This window comes from Acipenser ruthenus, chromosome 3 (assembly GCF_902713425.1).
Source record: "Acipenser ruthenus chromosome 3, fAciRut3.2 maternal haplotype, whole genome shotgun sequence".
NCBI classification, from domain to species: domain Eukaryota; kingdom Metazoa; phylum Chordata; class Actinopteri; order Acipenseriformes; family Acipenseridae; genus Acipenser; species Acipenser ruthenus.
The window spans coordinates 65,237,134-65,259,300 of NC_081191.1; the positions used below are offsets into that span (position 1 = coordinate 65,237,134).

Consider the following 22,167-nt stretch of genomic DNA (forward strand, 5'->3'; position numbering starts at 1 on the left):
TGCAAATTTAAAAAGTTTGCTTACTACACCAGAATCTAAGTCATTAATGTAGATTAGGAACAGCAGAGGACCTAATACTGATCCCTGTGGTACTCCACTGGTTACCTCGCTCCATTTTGAGGTTTCTCCTCTAATCAGTACTTTCTGTTTTCTACATGTTAAGCACTCCCTAATCCATGTACATGCATTTCCTTGAATCCCTACTGCATTCAGTTTGAGAATTAATCTTTTATGTGGGACTTTGTCAAAAGCTTTCTGGAAGTCTAAATAAACCATGTCATATGCTTTGCAGTTATCCATTGTCAATGTTGCATCCTCAAAAAAATCAAGCAGGTTAGTTAGACACAATCTCCCTTAATAATATATATATATTTTATACATCGGTTCAGAATGGCTAATTTCATGATTTTAGGTTTGAACATTATTGATGCGCTATATTGCTGTTCTGTGGAGTGCAAATAGGTTTTTCAACCATTTAGCTTTGAGGCATAAGTACTAAGTACATTAGCTATGCTGGGATTTAGTATGATTAGAAACTATCACACCCAGGAAACAATGCCTCTGGACAGTGTTTGAGAGCACTGTAATGAGAATGATATTGATTGACCTATCACCTGTTGATCAAATAAACAAATTACCATTGTATCCATCTGCTTGAGATTATCCATCTGCAGTCAGCCTTACTGTTGACAGCTGTTAAACTAGCCTACACTGAACAACAGAAAAAGGGTGTGTTGGCTTTAAAAAATGTTTGATTTCATTTAAATCCTATGTCAACATTCTATAAAGCATACACATACAGAGCCATGTCTCACACCACAGATTTTCATAAGATTGTTTTTCAGATAATAAAGTGAAATAGCACAACATATATCTGTTAATATTAGAATTGTTATGCAAATCAGATGCTTATTGCTGTTTGTAAGTATATTTACTCTCTGCATTAGGGCTCCTGTAAATATCTGTTTAATTTTCTAATGAAGTAAATGCTTACGGTACTTGCATTCTAAAGAGAAAAAAACAGCACTACAACAATTTATACATATATGAAAAATATTTGTCTAGCTTTTTAAAGAGATACATTATGTAAATCATCAGTACTAGTCTTCCCTCATTGTTCACTTATCTGGGGGAAAAGGAAGTATAGTTAAACTGTTACAAAGAGGTCATATACGAATGGCTCACGAATTGGGCAATGAAACTATCCACACTGTTCACACTGATCAAGGCCTAGGGAGGGCCCATCAACTGCCACCGAAACATTCAGTGCTGTATTTATAACACATGTGTCCATTAAAAAAGTGTGTAATAGGATTTCTGTTTTATTTTATTTTTAAATGATAGGTATTAGAAAGCAAAAGCATTTTTATTATTGAAATATGCAGTTACTTCTCACCACAGTTTATCAGTTTATGTTATTTTGATTTTAAAAACTGCAGAATGACTGAAAAATTTAAATTGATGCAATATTCATGTAGATGTGGAGATTTTCTACTGACGTAAAAAAACAGGCAAGTTGCTCTGTATTCAGTAGTACTGCATAACAATACCCAGAAACATGAGTAGTTTTTACACTTAAATACTGAATGTCAAACATACTGAAACATATACCAGGGAAAAGAGCATTAGAAAGAGAACATCTTCTTTACTATTATGACTCCAGCACCTAATGGTTAGAATGAGGTAGGTGGAGCAGTTATAACAGCTATGGAGGTAGGATTAACTCTCTTTGACAGCTAGCTTCTATTTGGTGCCATCTTTTGTACTTCCAGTGGTTCAGCTGTCACAAACAGAATCACAAGCTGAAAAGTCAAAGTCTCTCCATTTTTTCTGCTCAGCTGAAAAAGATGATAATATACAGAGAAACTGGAAACACATGCAATATGTACCACATACTTTGGGCACATGGGTCGCCTTTCATCTGACTAAGTAATTATTTTGTTTGTCATTATGTCCTCCTTGACATGATCAGTATTATTAGATCACCACAGGTTGCAAGTCAGTTTTAGTCAAGATGGGCAAGACAGCAGGTCTTCTGATGGACAGTAATGGGTGCTCTGTTGGCAGGTGATTCTGTATAGCAAAACAAAACAAATTACTCATGTTTCTTAAGAATAGTATCAAAAGTGGAGAATGGACTGTGCTGCAGGCACTCTTTTTCAGAGTGCACAGCAGAGCATGTTGAGAGTCCAGTTAGGTTACATTCATCAGAGGTAGTTTTAGTTGTTGGGACAAAAGCTTCCTATCAAGACTAAATCATGCCACTGTGTCATTCTGTGAGCCAAATAGACATGCTGATGATGCTACTTGCCTCAGTAGGAAGTTATAAATTACATTTCTGGATATGTTATTACTCAGAAAGAATATGATTGCTTTTTATTCCCCAAAGGGTATTTCTCTGATATGGAATTGATTTTTGAAATCATCAACATGGGCTTATACTGTAACAGCATAGTTTTATCTGTAAAATATTTTAAGATTATATCTATGGTTTGCACTACACCTTTAAGGAACTCAAGACAATGGGCCTCATTTACAAAAGGGCGCTAAACCTTATGGTGCACAATAACTGCAATTACTTTCACGTTAATGATTTCCATATTTACTATTGCAATTTTTTTCATTATGGCACGAAATAGTGGGCATATTATGGTACACACTAATTTTATTGCACCATACTATGGATCAGAATGAATATGTGAATTGTAATACATGATAATGTATTTACATGAGGTACCCCACTCTGAATAATGAGATGAGCTTCATTCACATCGTATTTACTAAAGAGAGACAATTGTAATGTGCACAGTAAAATGAGCAATAGTTAGTTCGTTTGAACACCAGGCTTTAACCACTGATAGGCGCGCTATTGAAATCTATTTTTCTGGCCTGAAAACTAGTGATGTGCAGTTTGACTCTTTTTACTGACTCAATTCTTTTGATGCATTCAGTTTAGTGAATCAAGTCTTAGACATTTTGCATTTTTCTACTCTGATGCATCAGTAAACTAAAACTTTGTGCTCAATGCAAATACACCTTTATGAAAAAGAAAATCTTATTCAGATAACCAAATACACAATATACCTTGATATAAACTAATAGCGAGTATGTCCACAGTTTTCCTTCAAAACCATTGAAATTCTTCTAGGGACACGTTCAAATTATTTTGTTATAAACTCTTGTGGAATGGGGTTCCACACTTCTTCCTACACCTTCATACAGAAGACAGTACATCAATGCAATTTTATAAACTAATGGGTGGGCTGCCAAATATTGCCCCATGGGCCGTATGTTTTTATAAGAATTTATTTTAAACCGTCATTCAGCTTTAAATGCAACCTATTTAATAAGCAGCAATTTACACAAAAAAGCCCTGCTAAAGTTCACATGGAATTATATTAAATTTCCCACACAGGGGACAGGTTTGCTCTGCAGGGTGGCAATGCCGACAAGGAAGAGAATTGAGGCTACGTCTCATTAATCAATATTTCTTGAGTAAGCAGAACAAAAAGAAAAATACGCCATTGCACAGCATTACTTTTATTGTATATGCATTAAAGAAGAAAGGAAAAGTGCCTTTTTTGTTTTGTTTTATATCAGACAAGGAATAAATGTTAAAATTAAAAGGTAAGCAGTGCAGTTTCACTTTACATTGCCACTGCCTGTCCCTGCTGAGTGCTGTGTCTGTTGATCACTCATGTAAGCCACCTCCACCTTCACAATAAGCTACTAACCAAAAGATACGCCTGGACTGTGGGGCTCCAGGGGTAAGTCTCTGACATTATCATGTGCATTAAATTATCACTCACAATATTATTATTATTTGTTTATTTAGCAGACGCCTTTATCCAAGGTGACTTACAGAGACTAGGGTGTGTGAACTATGCATCAGCTGCAGAATCACTTACAACCACGTCTCATCCAAAAGATGGATCACAAGGAGGTTAAGTGACTTGCTCAGGGTCACACCATGAGTCAGTGGCTGAGGTGGGTTTTGAACCGGGGACCTCCTGGTTACAAGCCCTTTTCTTTAACCACTGGACCACACAGCCTCCTACATGTAGTGTGCACGGTATGGTATGCAAATTAGCCAAATTATTATTATTATTATTTATTTCTTAGCAGACGCCCTTATCCAGGGCGACTTACAGTCGTAAACAAAAATACATTTCAAGAATACGGTACAAGTAAATTAATGCGTTCTCTGTTAGTGAATGGGGCACTAAATTTAGATTTATAGCACACGTTAGGCTCACTACTTTACATGTGTGCTAAATTTAGTGCCCTTTCGTAAATGGGGCCCAGTGGGATTTTTTTTGTCAGGACCTTGCAGAAAGTTCTTACTGCTTGGGGCTGACAATAGATTACATTCAAAGTCACACCAACTCAAGAAGGAGCTTTTATCCTTTTAGGTATTTTTTATTAGTTTTTAATTTTTTTAAGAAAAAGAAGCTGCCTGGTCTGTCGTCAGTTTAACAGAGACATGAGATGTCTTAAACAAGCTGTGTGAAAAGCCCTACTAGAAACTGATCGGATTTAGTTTATTACTTTGTCTTAAAAGTGCTATGTCTCTTTTCTGTTGTTGTTCACTGACGAGTACCAGTAATTGATAATACGGTTGGTAATAGTGAAAGGCACAGCTCTGAAAGATGGGGTGAACGATTATTAACCCACGCTATGCACATAGGAGGAGTGGATTAGAGATTATGACTGAAAGGGGGGGGGGGGGGGTAGTGAGCTAGTAGCTAATTATACGGAGAATAGCAGGGGTTATCTCTGCAATTTCTTGCTGCATTGGTGTTCAGCTATGTGTTGGGAATGAATGCTGACATCTGAATTGCCCTGTAGAGCCTCTTGGGTCAGGGAGCTAGCCAATCCCTAGACAGGCAGGATTAGAAAAGTGGAAGTGGGCTTGGACTACATCATATTGTTGATGAGCAGAAGATGAAAACACACACCCATATTCAGAGTCCCACACACTCACTCACAGCTCTCCCTCCATGCAGAATGGATTAAGGACTTTTACAGCACGGTCGACTTTCTTAATGACTGTGAAACCTGGACTCAGCTCCTCTACGTACTAGTTTGTTGAAGACCAGAGACAAAATGCCAGGTGTTCATATTCACTGCTGTCGGAAGAAGACACAGAAAAAAACACTTGAATGCTCTGTCCCGCTCTTGTCACATGGTGCTAAACAGGTACAGTTTTGTTTTATACTTTTAAATACGAATGTATGTTAATGTCTGAAGTAGAATATTTATTACAGGTATGTTACAGTGGGATTATCAGGTTTGCTTAATTGTATGTATAATTGTATGAATAAGCCACACTTTCAGTCACAATGGTGGGATTGTTTTCAGTGTTCTGCATAGCCATAATATCATTAGTTGCAAAGTAAATAGTGACAAGGACTAATGTGAAATGACTCTTTGCTGAAAGCAAGCCAAGTTGTTACCTATATCAGGAAAGAGGTCTTCTGTCTATTTGTGTTCCAGTACATGCTTCCATTCACAGAAGATGTAATTTCTAGTTGTTTGAACTTGTGTTCTGTGAAACAGGATATGTCACTTCTGCTTATTATCAGTTTGTATTTTGCTGCAAAAGAAATGCCACTTTCATTTGCATTTCTCTTGTAACAGATAGTGATGCCAGTTCTAGTATTTATTTATTCACCTCAACGTGTCTTTTATATCATGACTATGGTTAAAAGAGAAAATATATTTCTTATAATTAAATACTGAACTAGGACTGTCGTTTTTCACATACTATGCAATATGGTAAAATAAAGTAGCAATATTAGTACTAAATATATGAAAATCTATATTCAAAATCTGTATGCATTGCATCAAAATCAGATCCATCCAATATATACATACATACATATAAACAATTGAAATAAATAAAAAACGATAATTAATTGTGCTGTAACATTGGACATTACCAGCCATTATGGCTCACTTGGCTACTACAATCAAACGATCCATAATTCCTGGTAATGCCTGATGTGGAGGGTCTTAATGATTATGACAAAGGCACTGGGTGCTTCTCTATGTAAACACAGTGCTGGGCGAGACTTGTTTTTAACTTAGTTTTTCCCCAATTTCTTCTTCAGTAGCCTATTTACTGAGCTGGAAAGATGCTATGAGAATAGCTGCCATCAGCGTTCATTTTATTTTAAGCTTTTTGCCATTATTTAGATGGTTTCTAGTCCTGGGGAGTAGATTCATTTGTAATGTGTGTAATAATGCTTGTACCTACATCGTACTGACACATCTCTTGCATTTATAAAGCTGTCAACCTTATACAGAGTGTATGCAATAGCAGCTATAATGCAATTGCATTGACCAAAAGAATATTCACGTTTTTGTTATACAAGTATGCCAAAGGAAAATCACATACATTAGACTTTATGTTAAAGTAGCAATATTACATTTTAACCTCCTATCCATTTAGTTGTTAGTTAAAAAGTGCATTAGGTGAGCTGTCAAGCTTCATCTTCTTTTCATATAAATGCCGGAGCCTCAACTCTGCATAATGACAAAAAGATTAGAGGCTAGTAGAAAATCCTGCTTCTTTACTGATGGATCTTGAGCTAACAGAATGAGGACAGATGTAACTGGAAATGGAAGTTTGCATTAATTTATTGCCCACTAAGTACTTCAAAGTGCCACTAACATTAAAGATAGGAAGGGTTTTTTTTATTGAAGCAGTGAGTTCAACTTCACCAGTCAGTGGCTTACTTGTTAGTTAGTTTTTATGTGACATTCCAGTCTGTTTACATTTGTCCACTTTTAATTTGCAAAGTCTTGTTTATTCAGTGGTGTTTAGTTTTTGTACCAATAAAGAAGTAACTTTCACCTCACTGGGAAACTCCAAAGAAATGTGTTGCATCGAAGAGGCAAAGTCTTAAACAAGTGATAATACAGGGGGAAAGAATATGTTTTTTTTTTTTTTTTAATTAAACATAGCCAGAAAATAACTCAGCATCCATGGTAACTGCAGTTTTATTTAGTTTTGTTTTAAAAACAACTAATTTAGTAAAGGTATCTTGTGACTGCTTGGGGATGTCAGCACATTCACTTTTCTATAGCCTGCGCACACAAAGGTAATACTTTTAACCTGGTCCTTGACCTGAATGTGTTGACATCCTAAAGACATGCTCTAGGCTGTCTGTGAGACTATTGTAATCCTATGCAAATCACTGTCAGCTCTGGCTATTTATTTAGAACTGTAAATACCCATTTACATTTTTCTTTGAAAGATAAAAAGAGTATGTATACAGTGACTAATAGGTTTAGCATCAAAATGTTTAGTTTTTGTGTATGTGTATATAGTAGAGAAACACATCTAAAGTTATTTGAAAGTAAATTTACTTTAAACATTTTTTTTTATCTTAGCCATCATATGGATAAGGATTTCTAAGTCACTGACAGTAGCTTTACTAAATACAAAGTTTATACAACACATATACATGCTTGAAAAACTGGCCTAGTATACCTACAGGCTGGGCAGAAAATATTTACCATATTCCTTCATATTTAAGGCAGCCCAAATTACTACCCTGAATTTGAGAAAAAAAATAAAACATCAATTAATGATGCGTTTACAAAGATACAATCTCAATTATGCATATAGAATCATTTATACAAATGAATACTACATTTTTTGCAATGAAATGCTCATCTATAAGGCATATTGGTAAAGCATATTGTATACTGGTGAAAATGCCTGTAACAACAATGTATCTCTCCTAGTCTGAGTTGGTGAAGTCCTCATTATTACTTGACATCTCCCAGACAATGACTCCTGCTTCTTTGAAAATTGCTGCCTGTATGTTATGGATGATTCGAGACTGGGCAGTAACATTTTTGTCTGTCTGTTCTCGGGCAGTGAGTAACATTCCTGTTTGTGTACTCGGGCAGTCACATCTTTTGTTGGTGATTTTAATACATGCATCACTATACTCAAATTTTATTTTTGAGAAGAAAATATTGGTTTAAAAAGTATGCATTACATTCGAAAGAATACAGTATATTGTGACAAACTGTGTACTATAGAACTAGTTAGCAGGTCTGGCTAGCTGTATTCCCACAACATGTGATAAGTACTGCATTATTACACAGCTCCAGATCTGTCTCAGTATTTGCAGGGAAAACAAAAAACAAGCTATCCACCGTCCTCTGTACTGCTCCGTGGGTGAGTGGCTTCAATGTCTGTTTCTGGTACACTGGGGTCTAAAGTACACTGTTCTCTTTTATGGGACCAAGGCCAAGGGATGACTGAATGTGGTGGTGCCCTGGTTCAAAGTGTAAGTATAAATCACATGCATTCAGTCTGTGGTGTGAGTCTGATTTTATGGATTAACCCAGAATGATTTGCCCAATACACCAATTAGTTAGTTTATTACTAATGCTTTATTAAACCTCAAAAACAGCAAGCGATACAAAAAGTTATTAATGCACATAATTACCAAGCAGTCTTGTGATTTACAATATAGCTTGGTATCCTCCAGTACCTTTTCTTGGTCCTTCTAACAAACATGCTCACAATTCATGATTTGAGACACACACACACACACACACACACACACAGCATTACAAAAACAGCACCTCAGCTTCCTACAGTTAAAAAATAAAATAAACTACAGCTGCTATAATAATGCCATTGGTACAGTTTTGGGCTCCATCTGTAACTGTCCAATTTTTAAATCCTGCTTGACTTGATTGCTTGGATTTTAGTGATACTCTATTAGCAATTTCTCATGCTGGTGCTATAATGGCCTAAGAACCTTCTAAAAAGACATTTTATGATACTGTAATGTGTTCTCTGTTGGTTGAGCCTTTTGTACATGCCGGCATTGAAGTCCGAAAGGCCTCTTCTTGTTTGTTTTTGGAATTATCACTTTGGTATTACAGGAAGCTTAAACGTGTTTGTTTGGAAAACAGCTTTGTAATTAAGGTATTGCTTTCTTTACAGTAAGCCATGTTGAAAGAAACAGTAGTGAACCAGTCTCTCATCATATTATGTATAATATGTTTGGTAATTTAAGTAGCATAGCTTGAGGTTAATTGTAGCCTTTCTTGGCATCCTGTGAGCTTTTAGAAGTGAATGATTATTTGTTATTGAATTCTTTATTCTATTTTTTGGGGAGATGGGAGTACAACCGTTGGTATGAAAATCATAGTGTAAGCATAAACCCTGATATTAATTCAACATACTTTGTCTCATTAAACTCTAATCATAGTCTCTTTAGATCCAAGAGCTTTCATTAACCACGGACTCCAGGGAGTCTGCCTTTGATGGCCAGATTTTGGACCTCTTAATGAAGGAGCCTGGGCAACTGTGTAGAATTTGAATTGCTTGTCTGAATCCCATAAATTATTTAATTGGCTCTAAAAAATCTTGCCCATTCACATAAAGAAAGCCATTTGGAGGAACTCCTGAGATGTCGATGTAAAACTTACAGAAGTAATTAAAATAATTTTCTGAAGACCACTGAAGTTGTTGTTGTTGTTTAGTATGAGTAGATTTTTAAACCTGTTCCCCTTAAGAACGGCCCCACTTTAAAACAACATCTGTTAGATTAGATGTGGTGGAAACCATCATTTGAATTGTTATGTGTAACCCTCCAGAATTTGTCACTGATTGGTAAATTGTCAAAAGAAATTATGGTGGGTTGCCTGGCAGTATCAATAAGTGCATGGATATAATATCAGATTTGAAAAACATGGTGTTTTTAAGACTTCAAACTTCAAAACCTTCTGTATTGGATTTGTGTAGTATGTCACTACTTTGCTTCCTCAAATCGCATACATATTGGCAAGTAAGTAATCCTCATGGGTCTCTTCAACATACAGCTGAGACTGTAAATATATATGAACCTCCCATATAAAATGGAGTAGGATTTATTTGTTTCAGAATATTTGCAAAAAATACATATATCAAGCACATGAAAAACAAGGATCCTTCACTATGTCATGGTGATGTTTCAATCATTCCCTTTTGGATTATGCTGGCATTCCCTGAAAAGCCCTGTTCAACTTGATATTTCATCATAGTTATCTTAACTAATGTATTTGTATTGTTGTTAGATTCACTTTGTATTATTTTCTGTTTTTCATCATATCTCGGTAACTGAAGTTTAAAGTACCCCCTTCTTGTTTCAATGGTGCTCCCTAAATTAAATCTAAATTCTAGGTACATTAGGTAAACCATTGACCTGTCCCTCTGCAACACTGTTAGTGGATGTAAAAAAATAAATCACACACCACATACTGTTGCAAGATTTTTAGAGCAAATGTGGTACTTTATCCACTCTTTAGATGCTTCAGACTTCAGTCAAAGGGGAAAATAAAGACTAGCTTCCTGTCAAAAATGATCTGGATAGAGAAACTGAAATGTATGTTTGCTTGTATATCTGTCTGTCCGTATGTAATTATTAATTCCAGTTTAAAGATATTTTAAGCAATAGACCTTAAATGTACTAAACATTACATCAGGCATTACATCAGGCAGCATGGAAAATTAAATAACAGTTAAATAGCAGAATAATTGAATCATTGAAGAAATTAAAAACATATGTTTCATACATATGGTATTGGTGTTTGTATGTGATACACTTTCTCTCACATACCTTAAATACTCAGAAGAATTGTAGCCTTAGGCACTTTGTAATTAATAGCTGTGCTCAGAGCTTTCCTTCATCCTAGCCTGACAGTTACTACCCCAGTGGGCTATTTCAGTTTATAATATGTATATAATTAACGTATAACTGAGAGAACACCCAAATTGTTTTAAACTACAGCCCTGGGACTTTGCCACTGGGAATCCTATGTCATGTGTTTAGTCCTGAGGAATTGGTGCTGGTCTATGGTGGCATTGATAGAAGATGGTATAAGTATTAATCGCCTCTGCTCTTAAGAACTCTCCCTGCTGTGCCTTGTATCCTCTTAATGACAAAAAGCTTTTGATCCAAGATTTGAAAAACGCAAAGACCTCACAAAGAGGAGACAATCTGTGTGTCAGTAATTATTGCCTACTCCAATGAATGGAGTGACCCCTGAACCTGGTTCTCTCCAGAAAGATGAATATTTCGCTGTCACCCCAGTGTGCAGTTTTTAGAAATGCCTGCATTTAGATGCAATAATATAGCATCTTTTATCCACTGTATTTTTAAAGCCCATTTTAAAATAACAGATTACTTTCTGATTAGTAGGTTATACATTAGACAATATTTTGTATAATTGAAAGAATCAAGTCCTATTATTTAATGACATTGAGATTTTGTAAACATCCCTAGGCAGTTTGAGTGAAGGAAATCAGAATGAGAGAAAACAGTTGGATATGTGGTGTTGTGACATGTTTTGTAGTTTGATTTAATTTGTACTGAAATGTGCTTAATCTTGCAGTTTATCTGTCATCAGCTTTTTTTTTTTCTCAACTTACTGCTGTGATGATTGTTTGCTTTTGCATTTCCGATGTGTTATCATCACCATATTTCAATTGAACCTAATTGATTGTGTGAAAGTAAATATAATGTCCTAATTTCCACAGGAAATTTAATATACACGGAGTGGGTTTGACAAGAGCTACTGTTTAACTTTCAGTATCTATGAATGGCATGGAAAAACAAAAAGAAGAAACATATTGACAGACAGCTGTAGAAAAAAAGTTGCTTAAAGACACAGAATAAATATTTTATGGAAATATACACCAGAGACCAGAATAAGTAGGACCTGGCTCCAGGTAACCTACAGTAGCAATGGCTCTGGGAAACATTTTGTATTGTAGCAGCCTTATCTGCTTTTAGTTTAGGGCAGCAGTGTGGAGTAGTGGTTAGGGCTCTGGACTCTTGACCGGAGGGTTGTGGGTTTAATCCCAGGTGGGGGACACTGCTGCTGTACCCTTGAGCAAGGTACTTTACCTAGATTGCTCCAGTAAAAAAAAACAACTGTATATATGGGTAATTGTATGTAAAAAATAATGTGGTATCCTTTAACAATTGTAAGTCGCCCTGGATAAGGGTGTCTGCTAAGAAATAAATAATAATAATAGTTATATAATGTGTCTTGTCTGAAGAGATGACAGTATGTGCAAATATTTGTTTTGGTTGATTTTCCCTAATGAGGTTAACTGCAGCCAAAATGTAAGATATACAGACGTGCTCAAATTTGTTGGTACCCTTACAGCTCATTGAAATAATGCTTCATTCCTCCTGAAAAGTGATGAAATTAAAAGCTATTTTATCATGTATACTTGCATGCCTTTGGTATGTCATAGAATAAAGCAAAGAAGCTGTGAAAAGAGATGAATTATTGCTTATTCTACAAAGATATTCTAAAATGGCCTGGACACATTTGTTGGTACCCCTTAGAAAAGATAATAAATAATTGGATTATAGTGATATTTCAAACTAATTAGTTTCTTTAATTAGTATCACACATGTCTCCAATCTTGTAATCAGTCATTCAGCCTATTTAAATGGAGAAAAGTAGTCACTGTGCTGTTTGGTATCATTGTGTGCACCACACTGAACATGGACCAGAGAAAGCAAAGGAGAGAGTTGTCTGAGGAGATCAGAAAGAAAATAATAGACAAGCATGGTAAAGGTAAAGGCTACAAGACCATCTCCAAGCAGCTTGATGTTCCTGTGACAACAGTTGCAAATATTATTAAGAAGTTTGAGGTCCATGGAACTGTAGCCAACCTCCCTGGGCGCGGCCGCAAGAGGAAAATCGACCCTAGATTGAACAGAAGGATAGTGCGAATGGTAGAAAAAGAACCAAGGATAACTGCCAAAGAGATACAAGCTGAACTCCAAGGTGAAGGTACGTCAGTTTCTGATCGCACCATCCGTCGCTTTTTGAGCGAAAGTGGGCTCCATGGAAGAAGACCCAGGAGGACTCCACTTTTGAAAGAAAAACATAAAAAAAGCCAGACTGGAATTTGCTAAAATGCATATTGACAAGCCACAATCCTTCTGGGAGAATGTCCTTTGGACAGATGAGTCAAAACTGGAGCTTTTTGGCAAGTCACATCAGCTCTATGTTCACAGATGAAAAAATGAAGCTTTCAAAGAAAAGAACACCATACCTACAGTGAAACATGGAGGAGGCTCGGTTATGTTTTGGGGCTGCTTTGCTGCGCCTGGCACAGGGTGCCTTGAATCTGTGCAGGGCACAATGAAATCTCAAGACTATCAAGGCATTCTGGAGCGAAACGTACTGCCCAGTGTCAGAAAGCTCTGTCTCAGTCGCAGGTCATGAGTCCTCCAACATGATAATGACCCAAAACACACAGCTAAAAGCACCCAAGAATGGATAAGAACAAAACATTGGACTATTCTGAAGTGGCCTTCTATGAGTCCTGATCTGAATCCTATCAAACATCTATGGAAAGAGCTGAAACTTGCAGTCTGGAGAAGGCACCCATCAAACCTGAGACAGCTGGAGCAGTTTGCTCAGGAAGAGTGGGCCAAACTACCTGTTAACAGGTGCAGGTCTCATTGAGAGCTACAGAAAACGTTTGATTGCAGTGATTGCCCCTAAAGGTTGTGCAACAAAATATTAGGTTAGCGGTCCCATCATTTTTGTCCATGCCATTTTCATTTGTTTTATTATTTACAATATTATGTTGAATAAAAAATCAAAAGCAAAGTCTAATTTCTACTAAATATGGAATAAACAATGGTGGATGCCAATTACTTTTGTCAGTTTCAAGTTATTTCAGAGACAATTGTGCATTCTTCGTTTTTTGTAAAGGGGTACCAACAAATTTGAGCACGTCTGTATATATTTTTTGTCAGACTCTGTGAAGCACACTTTGCAACAAGACAACAGAGTTATAATAATTCATGGAAGTTCTGGTAGAGAGGGGGTAATGTTTGTAAGAAATTGCTTATACAGTAAGGTGGCTCAGTAAAGATGCATAACATTATTGTTACTGTCTTGCTTGTACCCCTTGTTTAACATGTAAGAAACATATCCCCCAATAACCTTCAACATCAGCATTTTGCACAAAGAATTTTTAGTACTGTACAAATCACAGTGTGTCTGAAAAATGCATATTTTTAGGCAACTCTGAGTTGGTACTGGAGGAATTGAACCATGTATGCAGTGATTTGCTAAAGGATTAACTTGTCTCCTGACTGTTCATCATTTCTTCCTTGTAAGCTTGTACCACAGCCCTGTGATATCCAGAGTGTCAAAGACATCTACAGGGGAGTGTATTTTAGGGGTTGTACTGTCAGACTGGAAAATTGCAAATGTAATACCGATCCACAAAAAGGGAGACAAAACCAAACCAGGTAACTACAGACCAATAAGCCTGACTTCTATTATATGTAAACTTATGGAAACTATAATAAGAACCAAAAGTGAAAATTACCTATATGATAACAATATCCTGGGAGACAGGTTTTAGGAAAGGGAGATCTTGTCTAACTAACCCGCTTAATTTTTTTGAGGATGCAACATCGACAATTGCAAAGAATACGACATGGTTTATTTAGATTTCCAGAAAGCTTTTGACAAAGTCCCGCATAAAAGATTAATTCTCAAACTGAACGCAATAGGGATTCAAGGAAATCGATGCACATGGATTAGGGAGTGGTTAACATGTAGAAAACAGAAAGTACTGATTAGAGGAGAAACTTCAGAATGGAGTGAGGTAACCAGTGGTGTACCACAGGGATCAGTATTAGGTCCTCTGCTATTCCTAATCTACATTAATGATTTAGATTCTGGTATAGTAAGCAAACTTGTTAAATTTGCAGACGACACAAAAATAGGAGGAGTGGCAAACACTGTTGCAGCAGCAAAGGTCATTCAAAATGATCTAGACAGCATTCGGAACTGGACAGACACATGGCAAATGGCATTTAATAGAGAAAAGTGTAAAGTATTGCACACAGGCAATAAAAATGTGCATTATAAATATCATATGGGAGATACTGAAATTGAAGAATGAATCTATGAAAAAGACCTAGGAGTTTATGTTGACTCAGAAATGTCTTCATCTAGACAATGTGGGGAAGCTATAAAAAAGGCCAACAAGATGCTCGGATATATTGTGAGAAGTGTTGAATTTAAATCAAGGGAAGTAATGTTAAAACTTTACAATGCATTAGTAAGACCTCACCTAGAATATTGTGTTCAGTCCTAGTCACCTCGTTACAAAAAGGATATTGCTGCTCTAGAAAGAGTGCAAAGAAGAGCAACCAGAATTATCCCGGGTTTAAAAGGCATGTCGTATGCAGACAGGCTAAAAGAATTGAATCTATTCAGTCTTGAACAAAGAAGACTACGCGGTGATCTGATTCAAGCATTTAAAATCCTAAAAGGTATACACAATGTCGACCCAGGGGACTTTTTTGACCTGAAAAAAAAAACAAGGACCAGGGGTCACAAATTGAGATTAGATAAAGGGGCATTCAGAACAGAAAATAGGAGGCACTTTTTTACACAGAGAATTGTGAGGGTATGGAACCAACTCCCCAGTAATGTTGTTGAAGCTGACACCCTGGGATCCTTCAAGAAGCTGCTTGATGAGATTCTAGGATCAATAAGGTACTAACAACCAAACGAGCAAGATGGGCTGAATGGCCTCCTCTCGTTTGTAAACTTTCTTATGTTCTTATGTTCTTATGTTACCCAAGTGCATGATGGGCATATACAGGAAGCACAGGGCAAATTGAAAGTGGCTTGTGCAGAATGAAACATCTTGTGTAATTTAGTTTCAGTACAGTACAGGTTGTCCTCAAGCCATTTTCCAAATAGAGCAGAACTGACCCCTGTTTAACATGTTTTACCAAGAAAGAAATCAACAGATGAGAACATTTTATTACTAGTGTCAAGTTGCTCTAGTTGCTTACTTTTATGTGACTTATTATCACATGTTGCTAATGTTTTACCTATTTGCTTTATCTATTTAATTTTAATTATTTAATTTCAGGCCATTGTTTTTAGGAATGTGTGAATTCATGGTTAGGTGCAATCAGAAACCGAAGAAAGTAATGTGATAACATATACACAGGTCTTGACTATGAGGTGCCATTTGGGACATAATTCAAACTGACACCTCATACACTACATACTGAAATATCATACCCTATATACTGACATTTCATACACTACACACTGAAACCTCATACAATACATGGTGAAATCAAAAAATTTAAATTAAAAAAATATTGCTTTATTTATTTCTTCATTTTAAATTATTTTTGTAAAACAGCAGCACATGCAAGCACAGACGCATTGTGGCTAGATGCCTTGTTCAGTGAGTATTAAAAAAAAATAATAGCATTTGTATCTTGTTATTGGTGATTATTATAATTAGTTAATTCATTAATTCTTAAAATGAAAGATTCAACATTACAATAAAATAGTACACAACAGTTGTTTCTCAATAGCTTAATTTACAACAAATTATTTTGCAATGATACAATTACAGAAGTGGAACCAATGAAAGTTCCTCATTTGTCCCTCCTGGAGATTCAGTTTGAAGCCTAAGTATCCATTTAGCTTATTTTTGTCTCGATCACCACCCCTCCTTGGATTCTTAACCAATTCAATACCCAAGAATCTAAGGGAGGAGATGTCATGTCCCATTAGGTTAAAATGTCTCGCTACTGATGGTTTAGGGTCACGATTCCTTGTAGCACTTTTGTGTTCACAAATTCTGTTTTTTAATTCTGTATTTCTTTTACCCACTTAACACAATCCACATGAGCATTTCAATAAATACACCACGTATTTTGTTTGACAGGTTATTCTACCAATAACTTTCAATCATTTGCCAGTATGAGGATGAAAAAACGTTTTGTTGCAAAATAATTAGTTGTAAAATAAGTTATTGAGAAACAAATGTTGTGTACTGCTTTATTGTAATGTGGAATCTTTCCCTATAAGAGTTAACTATAAATGTAATAATCACCAATAACTACATACAAATGTAATTCATTTTGTTTGAAAACACACTGAACACACACTGTGCTTGCATGTGCTGCTGTTTTAAAAAAGATATATTTAAAATGAAGAAATAAATAAAGTAATCTTTTTTTTAATTATGTAGTACATGCAATTTCACTGTGTAGTGTATGAGGTTTCACTATGTAGTGTATGAGATTTCAGTAATAGGGTATGATATTTCAGTATATAGTGTATGAGGTTTCAGTATGTAGAGTATGTATGAGGTGCCAGTTTGAATTATGTCCCTAACAGCGCCTCATATTCAAGACCTGTGTATATGTTATCACATTACTTTTTTTGGTTTTGGATTTTCCCCCGAAGCATAATTCAGCCCTAGGTCTCAGAGACCAAAGTTGTTTTTTTGACCAACTGTAGAGATTAAATAGCATATTGTAATAATTATTTGTAAAAACTGTTTGCCTGTTGACTTTTTATCAAAGGACTTTTTAACTGACTTGCTAACCTACGCCTGAATAGCCAGTCAGTAAGTAGCTGATCTACTTAGCAAGAATATATGCATACAGGTACTGCACAGGGTACAGGCCTCAGGGTTCTTTGAGCCACTCTCCTTCATTTCCTTCAAGAAGAGTTGCCATATTTTTTAAATCCTCCTGTGAACCCAGGCAAACTCCAAGGCCTGTAGGCAGATTCAAATATGGCATGACTGCAGTATTAAGTACAATGAAAACCTGAATATGAAACCATCTTTTTTTTTCTCGGTAAACTAAACTTATTTTGCAGTCAGTACAGAGTACCCTGTAAACAAATGTGCACGTTTTGATAACTTTACGTAAGATTACTATGTTACTGTTCGCTAAGTCTGATGATAAGTTTTGCTTATGTACAGAAGTGTAGTGTAAATGTGAAATGTTCTTTAATTCTAAGCAAACAAGCTAGAATTGGATTATGTGAAGTCATTAGGACCATGCATATAGGCACGTTCACAGTGGAATGTAATAATCTCTTTAAAATAATTATCTATTTTAAAGTTCTTGGAAAAGTAATTTACTTTTACCCTTTTAAAAGATTGCTAGCAATACTTACATCACTTTCCAAAACATGTAGCTCTCATCTCAGTACTGAAGTGTGAAGTGTATTTAGGCACCACATTTAGCACTGAGTATTGATGGACAACATAACAACTTGTGCCTATGCTAATTTGTCTATTCAATGTAACCCTTTTTCTTATTTTTGTCTTTGAAAACATTCTTATTTCTTAGTTATATTGAAAAGATGGTACATTTATTGTCTTTGCTTGTTTGAGGGTGGTCTATCTCGGATGAGTTTTGAAACCTGCCAGTACCCTTCTTGGGGTTTTGGTGATTGTACATCCCTCAGCGTGAAATCCACTAAATCCATCAACAGTATGTATTTTTTTTAATGATGAACACCGTTTCATTATAGTTCAGTTGGGTGGTCTTTGTAGCTAACTTACAGAAGTTCAGTGGTGTGTGTTAGCTACCAAACGCCTCCACGCTGATGTCACTCAACATCACAGATATTACAGGAATGTAATACTCTGTTTGTTAAAGTAGACGCTACCTGGATTAATTGCTGTTGAATGCTAGGAGGCCGTCATACTTTTTGCACAGTGTAATCAATCAACAAATCAATTAAATGTGCATAATTGCAATTGCTGCCAATTTGCTCAGGACCTTGTGTGTTTCATAAAAGTTGCTGTACACAGTTTTGGTTTTGCTGAAAATACAACTTCCTTTCTCCCATGTCTGTTTTTTATCAGTGACAAAAAGTGGCTACCCTGTACTTATGTGACAGGCATTAGGGTTAAAGCTGTAAAATCTTCATAAAATATGCATAACCAGAGAGTGATTTTGGGTGCGGGGGATTTATCACTAAAAGCTCTCTGGAACCTTCTGCTAGGAAATGTATTAAGTTTACAATTCAATCTGCATTGCAGGAGTTTGACATGCCTTGAGTTACCATACAATTTGAGGTAGTACCGGAGTCCATCCCTTTGGGACCCACTGTAAATGTGTTTAATCTTTTAAAATCTCTCAGCTGTCAATGGCTGTATGACAGAAGCGATATTATTCCTGAAACAAATAAACAGAGCCACTCCCCTTTCATTAAGATTCCCTCATAGCACAAACAACTTTTGTTAATGTGCTGTGGGAAAGTTGTGCCAATAGGCTACCGCTACTACTAAATAAATTTAAGTTTTTATTTTTATTTTTTTATAACTACCGGTAAGTACTATTAATATGTGCTTTGTTATATGGTTACCACTGCAATGTGACCACCAGAATAGCTTCACGGTATGTAAAACAAAATGTGTCTGGTAACTCCAAATCATTTTCAAAGAAAGACTATAACTACTATAGTTTTTATAAGAGTATTTTTATATTAAATATTTTTCAACAGCTGGATTTAATGCTATGATTTTAAGGACTGCAAGCTAAAGCTTTATTGATTTAGCCGCATGGAGATTTAGGCTTGCTTCTCACATTTCAGTGATTTTATCACCAACAGTTTACAAATGTGTGTATCTTGACTATACTGTATTTATAATTTATATTCATAAAAATGTACCATATAAACAGATTAACCCGTTTTGAGATTATTCAGAGAAGTCTGTTGTGAGATTCCTGAGGGTTGTACTTTTGACAACCTTAGAGAAGCGCTGATGTAGCTCTGTGCCCTTTCCCTGGTTGTCTTTTACTTTTTGACACAGAGTTTCATTGGTCCTTGTGTTATTTGTTCTGATGTTGTGCGATAAGCATTTCTTAGCACAGGACTTGTAACGGGATTACAGGAGATATGTAAGTGTATTTCTGTTTCAGTGTAGGGGGTATATATAGTAGATACAGATGTATATTCTAATTATTAAGGAATTTAACAATTAGTATTGATTACAGTACATAGATCCTTTGTGATGTTATCCTCTGAAAATAACATCAGATTTACATGCTATAACAAATAGTAGGTTATTACTCTTGATTCAAGTTCCAGCCTGAGGTTGATACATAAGCAAGCTTATATATTATTCAGTTTATTAAAACAATAAAGATTTATTCGTACAGCATGACAAAACAAACAATAATAGCATGCAGGTAATTAGTCAAAACAAATTCTATAGTCTAGTATATAAGAGTTTCTGTCAAAATCACTTAGCAATAAAACTGTAAACTGCATCCAAGTACAATGAGGACTCTTCCCTAACTCCCCATAAACGAAACAAACATATAAGACATTCCATAAAAATGACTTGGCAAGGAATACTGTAATTACAACGGGAACCATTTTGTAATTTCACAAGGACAAATCAAATTGTACTGGATGCAATGAGATTAATAAAAGAAGTACCTTATTCATTTCTAGAACAGCTTTTTAAACTAACATTTATACGGTAAGATAATTGTTATCTAATCACGGCACTTATAGAGGCACAATAGTGAGACATGGTAAAGCATAATGATAGACATGTCAAACTAGGGTAAACTATGGTAAATGCATACTATAAACATGGGAAAAGTAAGGAGAAAACTGCACAAATACCATGCAAAAATACTGTTGTAAAATTGTGTAAGGGTGGCCTACAACCCTCCATGCTGGAATGCGCATTTTCAAAGTCTAGAAAACTACAGCAGGATAACAGAATGATACATCAAAATTCTACAAAAAACACATTCCATTCTGGGTGCCAAAAGTCATTGCAAACATAGCCATTGATTTCAAAATCTGTATTGATATTGCTTCAAAATAATGGAGCTGTCTTGCTTTCTGTATGTATGACAAAAGTTTTGGGGTATTTTTGTAGGACACTGAAAAATGATACTGGTATGATCAGTCCTATAAATAGTTGAAAATGGAAATACATACTTTTCAGACCCCAGAATATTTTGATAGGAAACATCTGGTTGTTGTATTTAATAATTGAAGGAATTTAATTGACTGTTACACTGGATATGAAATATTTCAGCAAGCTGGATGACCACTATTTAATTGCCTCCTTGTCTAAGGTATTAAAATAGTCTTGCCTAGTCATTTGACTTCCTGCCCTTGTGCACACTGGACAGCTTCAACACCATGACTTTGTTCAGGAGGTTGAATGGGCTTGTTGCATAATCCTGTCTTTTGTGCTCTGTCAGGCTTGAACAAAACTGGTAACTTTATACGGTAGCATCTTGTGTGGGGATTTCATGCAGGTGTCATTAGTGCAGCTAGTTTTCATTTGTGGAGGTAAAACTTCCAAGCAAGAAACAAAGTTGAAAAATGTTTCTGTCAATGTATTCTTAGTTTTATTTCAGATTTTATGATGAGTGTTTATTGTTTTAATAAAGACAGTAGAGTAAAGGGTCTACATATCACCATGTACTTCTGTTTTCAAATAAATCTAATTTCTTTAAGTTTTACTTAATTCATCCAACATCTCAGAAATATACTTGCAGGTTTTTATTCATACTTTTACTGACAATTTTATTTTATTTTATTTATTTTTTTAATTTAGAGCGACCAATTGTTATTTTTATTTATTTTAAAGAACGACTTATATTTACAAATCATTGGGAAGTTTCTTGTGTATCACTGTAATGAAGGTGAAGCATAACCACAGACATTTTTTTGTTTGGTAATGTTAAGCAAACATTTGTAAATAAAGCAACATAATGCAGTTTAACATCTGCACTAATACCTGGAGCGCAGTAGGTTCAGTACACTCTCATAATACTATAAGAAAAGTATTTGGTCATCACCTAACTATTTCCCATATAAGCCAAATTAATTCTATAATGATTTTTTTTTTTTTTTTTGCATAACCCATTTGGTTATATATTAGTGTCAATACAGAACCGCTACACTGAATGAAAACATTTCAACACATGTAGACCATTTCCTGGTATATGAGCCGCTGTTATTTTGCAGCCAGCAGGCCTGGATCACATTATAAGGGGCCCTAAGGGAATATTCACAAATTCCAGAACTTTCCCCCTGTAGGCCCATGCTATTTAAAATGTATATATGTGTCTGAGGCAGTGATTAATATTAACATGGAATGCACTGCCTAGCTTTTTAATATCTACCTGAATATTTTCTTTTAATATACATATTTAAAAGTGAGAGCTGCTGTTGAACATTGTGGTAAAGGATAGGAGGCTCTTTCTAGAAAAGCTATTTTTCATGATTCGTAAAAGTTCAGTAAAGGTTATTTTGTGTGAGGAATTTTATTTTGGAAAATTA

At 35.6% G+C, this 22,167-nt stretch overlaps 1 protein-coding gene across 1 annotated transcript in view; it reads left to right on the forward strand.

Moving 5' to 3' along the window:
- Positions 1-5,022: 5,022 nt before the first annotated feature.
- Positions 5,023-22,167, forward strand: part of LOC117394454 (tensin-3-like) — a 178,186-nt gene continuing 161,041 nt past the window's right edge. The window contains exon 1 of the mRNA XM_059014961.1: positions 5,023-5,199. Coding sequence (XP_058870944.1) covers positions 5,107-5,199 — 93 coding nt within the window. The 5' untranslated portion in view covers positions 5,023-5,106. The remainder of the gene's footprint in view (positions 5,200-22,167) is intronic.